Source organism: Pseudochaenichthys georgianus, chromosome 6 (genome assembly GCF_902827115.2).
Source record: "Pseudochaenichthys georgianus chromosome 6, fPseGeo1.2, whole genome shotgun sequence".
Taxonomy (NCBI): Eukaryota; Metazoa; Chordata; class Actinopteri; order Perciformes; family Channichthyidae; genus Pseudochaenichthys; species Pseudochaenichthys georgianus.
The window spans coordinates 2,572,666-2,579,311 of record NC_047508.1 but is presented as its reverse complement, the minus strand read 5'-3'; the positions used below and the strand labels follow the sequence as shown (position 1 = coordinate 2,579,311).

Genomic DNA, 6,646 nt, shown 5'->3' with positions numbered 1-6,646 from the left:
TCTGCAGGGACAAAAACAAGCATTGACCGTCTGTTACCTTTGATCCCCCCTCAGACCTTCTCAGTTTGTAATGTTAAATTGACTTTAATTGTCAAGCTGTAGTGCTGCACCCATATATTTCTATGGTGTAAGCTAAATTACATTACTTTTTTTTTTTAGCACAAGGAAAACAAACAAGACAGGACAGAGTTCAATCCACATCCAACAGACAAACTGTCTGTACTTTTATATAATGTGCTGAACGTGCCATGTCAGCAAAAAAACAAAAAAAAAGATTTTGAAAAAAACAACATCATCCAGATTGTAGTTCACATCATTGTGATGACTTTTTATTCGGTCCACTCAAAATTAGCTATTTTGGTGATCAGACTCAGCACCCTTGGATTGACTGCATGCTTTTCCTTTCTCTTCACTTTGGTCCCCTTGTCAGGATTGATCTTGAAGATGCATCTGTTGGAAAAAGAATGTTCAAGTGTGAGATTTAATTTAAAGTGATAACCTGTTCTGGCATTAAAACTCCTGTAAAAAAAAGGTAAACAATTTGAGTTGCAAAAACAAATCTCAGATCGTAAAGGATGTTAAAGAGCAACTTGCAGGTTAGACACACCAGTGAATAAATGTGTAGGAAAATTATGTATACACTAGATTTTCCAAGAAATATACAGAAATATACACTACAGTGACATCTGGCGTCGTTTTTGTAAGACATTTTTACTTCCGCATAAAAAAAGCCTCCCCATGTGACGTAACATGGGGGAGAGCGGCCGGTCTAACCTATGAATAAACATGGATCACAATGCTAGTTTTGACACAGAAGAGGTTGAAGGTTGCTAGGCGTCCAAGAGACCAGGAGCAGCCAAGGATTAGAAGAAATAACGGCCATCGGAGAGAAATGGAGCTGTGGTGTGAGGAGAACCAGTGGAGAGCTGGGCAGCTGTCAGTGACCGCCGTTAGCTACAGTTACATCACAACATTGTAAAGTTATCTATCATATCAGGCTATAACTAAAGTAGTATTGATAATATAGTAACGTTACTGGCAGGACTGTTGATACTGATCCATAACAGAAACTAATGCGTAAGTATCAGCCGCATCTCGCGTCGCTGAAACATCCAGGTATGAGAAAATAGCTATAATGCTAAGTAGCCTTGAAGTTATACCACTGTGGTTTTACAACGATCTAGCGGAGAAAGGTTGTGGAGCCTCCGTTGATATGCCGTTGTAAATGGCTTGATAGAAAGCAGGTGTGTAGTCGGGGAGGGTGCACAGCTGATTGCAGCAGGTGAGTGGAGGTTGAGCCGGGATCCAGGAGTGACAGCCACCACACCCACACAAACAACACAGACAGGGGGAAACAAACAAACACAAAGGAGACGGCTGGAGCAGTACAGCCACCACAGCGTTACCTAATGCAACTCCACACTATGTCTTACGGTGCTGTGTACCGGAGGGGGGAGAGAGAGGAGTGAAGGGGGGGAGAGAGAGGAGCGAATGGGGGGAGAGAGATGTAATTCGGTTTCCTGATAAACGTTTTGTTTGATAGGCCTCAGCTGTGGAGAGTATGTGCTGCAGGGAGGTGGATGCACCTCATACAACACACCCAGGAACGAAAGCTAGCTCCGGCCCTTTTCCTGTTAGGGAAACTGTGGACTCGATGTCCTGACAGGCTGGAGTTTGTGCAATGTGCACAAACACCAGCTCACCATGATTACCAATGGTGAAATACAATGTAAAATTACCAGCTCACTAAATCACAACCGCTCAAACCAACTACAAACTACTGGCAGGCATTCAGAGGGAAAGGAGCCATTTTGAGCTCTGCTACTAAAAACAGCTTTTTTTTAACGTCAAACGCGTCATTACGTCACATGGGGGAGCAACTTTCTCGACTCCTTCTCTGCCCAATCCGCGGTATAATTTTAAGGCAAGGTTAAGCATAAATGTAGTAAAAAAAATAACCTGCAAGTTGCTCTTTAAGATGTCAATCACTGTTAACACAATGGAAATAAATGATTTTGTAACGAAACAAATACATTTCACTATTTTAAAGCTTTTGTTTGATTACTTGGATTATATTTGAAAATTCTCAATTCAGTTTGAAATGACATGTTTTATGTCATTTCAGAGTCAAGAAGTCTGAGGAAGTAAAGACAAAGACCATGTGGTTTCAAGAAATTCTAGACAACATAGGCTAAAGAATTGTCTTTACATTACACTCCTGCTGAATACGTACCTCTGCAAGAACTCAAGTGTAGCAGCAATCTCCACAGGATAGTCAATGTTTTGCACATAATATGAGCAGAACATGAACTGTAAGGCTTTGGTAAAGATGGGAAGCTGCTCGTTGACGATAACTTGGTCCACTGCAACCATAAATGTCTTTGCCGTTAGTGGGCTGTTACCTGTAAACAGTTAATAGGCATTCAGATTATGATGTCCAGTAAATAGGTTGTTGTGTTATGAACACTGCTTTAGGACTTCATTTCTGAAAAGCCTATATTTTGGTGTGAACCGCAAAATATAAAATTGTGTCAAGTAAAAATAAAATAAGACAGGAATATCTTGTTACACCATTTCTTATGCCCTGTTTTTTTGTATTTCAGCATTGTTTAACTATGGATGTATTACATTTAGTACAATGCACTCCTAACCCATTACCTTAGTAAAGACAAACATTTAAATAATAATTTAGACAGATGATTAAAAATAGAAAAAAGGGGACAAAAGAAGAACAGAGGATGACATAAGCAAGGAGCAGAAGGATGCGGGGAACATTTCTTTTTAGGAGCCAACCTACCGCAGACCACAATGCAAGGCGTTGAGGGCAGGTTCTTGACATCAACTTCACTTGCAATAGCAGTGTCGTCAACAGCTACAAGCATCTTCTCTTGTTTCTCTCTGAAATGTGTGAGGAGCATTAACACTGCTGCACATGTTTCATCCCCACCTGCCAGGGTTTGGCTGAGAACAGCTCCTGCTGTGTTGGTTGGGTCACTTTGTTGAAACTGAAAGTAGCGAAGGATTCTTTTGAATTTTGTCTCTGTTGACTCATCAAAGTTGAGAGTAATGTCCACTCCAGTTAGCTCCCTGAAATGGATCCGGATTCCATTTTCCTGGAAGAGGAAAGGCCACTCCTTAACAAGGTCTTCCATCCCTTTGGAGGATAAGATGTCTCTCCTCTGTGAATGAAATGTCTCAACCATAAGTCTTTCAATTGTCTTTGCATCCCTGGCATTTTCGTCAAACATCCCCTTGTGCTCTTCCTGTTTCTGCTTTTGCATTGATTTAGTTTCACCAGCAGGAAGCTCTGGCTCAGAATTGATGCAGCCGTATGAATCTTTACGCCTTTTCTTTGCATCATTAGTTTCACCTTCAGATTGCCTTTTCTGGAGAGGACATTGGAGCCGTCTGTAGTTATCAATGCGAGACAACATTTGCTTTGTAAGAGAGTCATATCCGGTACCGACGACCTGGCCCTCAATCTCATCCCGGAAAGACTTAGGATATTGTATTACCATCTTTCTAGCAATTTCACCTAGGTGTTTCTTTCCTGGTTTTTTACAAACACTTAATATTTCAGCAACCACAATCCTTACAGCCTCCCTTCTCTCTGCTGCAGATGGTCTCTTCTCAGTCTCCAATGACCTTACTGTATTTGACGACATCTTATTCCAGGGTACTTCAAAGCTGTAATGCCAGCTACTATCTTCTGTGGCTAGAGATGACGACCCAGTCTCGCATGAAGTGGGTGAGGGTTGACTCTGCATACCAGATGAGGGTTGACTTCTCATTGGAGAAGCTAAGCTCCATGTGGCAGCGATCTTTGGTGCAGAGTGAACATTTAAGGCAATATCATCGTTATCACTAAGGAATGAGTCTTCGCCTGCGCTTGCCTCCTCATTTTGGGAAGTTGCTATTGAGGAGGAGTCATCCATTTCTCTTCGTTGTGAACCTAAACAACACAAAGATGCATTCATGTCAGTCAATATCATTTTCTGGTTATTTTCTGTCCAGCAAGTCTTTAATCATCCTATTGCTATTGTTTTTACTTACTTTTGATGCAAGCCATAACTTTTCTCACTTCGATTGGCTTCAGGAGCTTTGCAAGGTCATCTGCTTCCACATACTTAAAGTCCTCAGTTGAACCGACTCCAAGGTTTTCAAACACCCCCAGTAGTCGTACGACATCCTCTTGGCTGAATACAGAACTGAAGGACGAGGTTAGGCCACTTGTCCATTCCTCCATGACTTTAAGAGATGCGATATTGTCCACCGGATATCTGAGTGTAGTAAATACACTACAACACCATTTTATGTCCCCTGGGTTAATGCAATACATTTGTCTTTGTAATGTAGACCTCAACACTCAACAACACTGTGCTTAAGGGATATGACTTTCTGTCCATTCAGACTATACAGAGGCAATGGGTAGAAATCCAGGCAGTGTTTGGCATTTACACAGTGCATAGCCTCGGCTGCTTTTGTGACTTCATAGAGTCCATACTCTGGTAAATAACACGAAGTGTGTGATGTCACCAAAAAGCACACCTCTTTGTCATCTTTAATCAAAACAAGCTCAATCTGTCCGAACTTGATTGACTCATCAGACTCACGTTCAAGGCAGAGAAAAGATCCCTTCTTGTAAAGGGTGCCCTTCAAATTCACCTCAGTGGACACAGAATCAGGTTCTGTATCCATGTATGCTTCAACTGCATTGCGCACCACATCGCTATACAGGTGAGCATGATATGGAGTTGAGTTTTTTAAACTCAGCACTGGTGCAAAAAAGGAATTTGTGCTGAGGGTTGTTTGGAGGAGTTGGTGCTGGTTTGCAAGGGACAGGCACACATTCTTAAAGTTTTGTGTCCTCCTCACACATCTCTTGAAATATGAGTGTTTACTCTCAAATCTCATGGTCCATAGCCGTATTAGGGGGCCAAGTTTCAGGATCAATGATGGATAATGGAGAAGATAGTGATGTTTTGGTTTAAGACGTTCAGAAGGAAACAATGCTTTTCTTGTTTCAAGATATTCAGCCACAACAATATTAAGGTATGCGACTTGGGCAGTGGTGATCTTGGGTGCACACAATAGTTCAACAAGTTCTTTTAATGTGATCAACAGTTGCCATACTGGGTCACAAGGATCAACTTTGTCACCAATAATGACAGGCAGAAGTCTAAGGAGACACCAGTTCTCTGCAGCTTGACCACCTAATGTGTTGGCCTTTTCATTCACCCGACAAGGAGATGAGCTGGAATCTGAGTCCTTGTAAGCAAATTGTGTGATTCGTCTGTTCAGCTGAGAGTATGTGAACCAATGATTTACTTTTATAAAGTAGCGCAGGTAAATAGCCAAGTCATAATTGACAACCCCCTCAAACAAGTCATGGCCTATACATGGGGGAAGACCTGGCTGACATACATGGAAATGTTTCAGAGAGTTGAAGATCGAATCACGATATATGCCTTTGACATCATTCACATCACTCTCCTGCAATATCTGCACTACTTGTTTGTAGCCATCCACTGTTCGGGTAGGAAAGCTCTGGCTCACATCCTCAAGCTGGTCTCTATGTACCTCACAATAGATATTACTGTAGCTCGAACAACATGACCAGAGGTGGTGACAAGTCCATGTTCCTCAAGCTGTCTCAGGTATGACAACATTTTAAAGAACACTTTTTCCTGACCAAAGTATTTAAAGTCTGTCTCTTTGCACAATAGTACTAATTGCATGTTTTCAATGCGAGAACGATGAAATGGCTCAAAGTCAGCAAGTGTAAAGTAGACTCCCAAAATCTTATGTTTCTTTCTGGATGACCCAAGTGGGTTGACAACCTCAAATGCATCCTGATATAAGATCAGTTTTAAGATTGTGTCACCTGTTTGAAAAAACAGCTCTTTGGATTTGAAGACTGAACCATCAGAAATATCACTCAAGATGCCATCTGAAACTGGACGAGTTTGAGAATCAACACATTCTTTCAACACAATAGGATCTTTCAGGATTGCCGTTATCGTGTTTGACACAGGTATGTATTGGGCATGACAGTCTCTTCTATGTTCGTCTTTTCCCAGGTAAATATCAACTGGGCGAACATAGCCAAAGTTTTTTTTTAAATACTGCCTTCTGGTGTATTCAGTGGAAAGGGGCATGCTACACCTGGCATGCAAATCTAAATCCTGAATACTGTCAAAAACGGACTCGATCTCAATATCTGACATGTTAGTACTCAGTCGAAGTGTCTCTTTAATCCTGTCTTTTGTGTGCTGATGACAAATGCCATTTAGACTATTGATCTCCTCAACAATGATTTGGATAGTTGAGGATGGAACAAGATACTTTGCCTGTAGATGCATATAAAACAGGCACAGAGATCTCATATACAAAGACTTTAAATCAGTGTCCTCTCTAACCTGAGACTGACTTTCACTTTGGGCCATTCTAGTTTCATTTTCATTGGGCACAATCTGAGATGACGCAGATGGCTCAGAGTATGTTACTCTAGTATTTACATCACTTTCATGTCTGTGTGTTCTTGAAACATGGGCTGTAAATGACGACTTCACTTTGAAGGCCTTGTTACAATTGTTGAATGGGCAATGTACTAACTCATTCTTACTCAAATGTACTTTAAGGTGTG

The 6,646-nt window shown here is 41.3% G+C and overlaps 1 protein-coding gene across 1 annotated transcript; it reads right to left on the bottom strand.

Moving 5' to 3' along the window:
* Nucleotides 1-228: 228 nt before the first annotated feature.
* Nucleotides 229-3,169, bottom strand: LOC117447524 (uncharacterized). Its single transcript, XM_034084235.2, has 3 exons — nt 2,798-3,169; nt 2,234-2,402; nt 229-450 (listed from the first exon to the last, which is right to left on the bottom strand). The coding sequence occupies exons 1-3, from the start codon at nt 3,150-3,152 to the stop codon at nt 330-332; spliced, it is 645 nt and encodes a 214-aa protein (XP_033940126.2). The 5' UTR covers nt 3,153-3,169; the 3' UTR covers nt 229-329.
* Nucleotides 3,170-6,646: the final 3,477 nt, after the last annotated feature.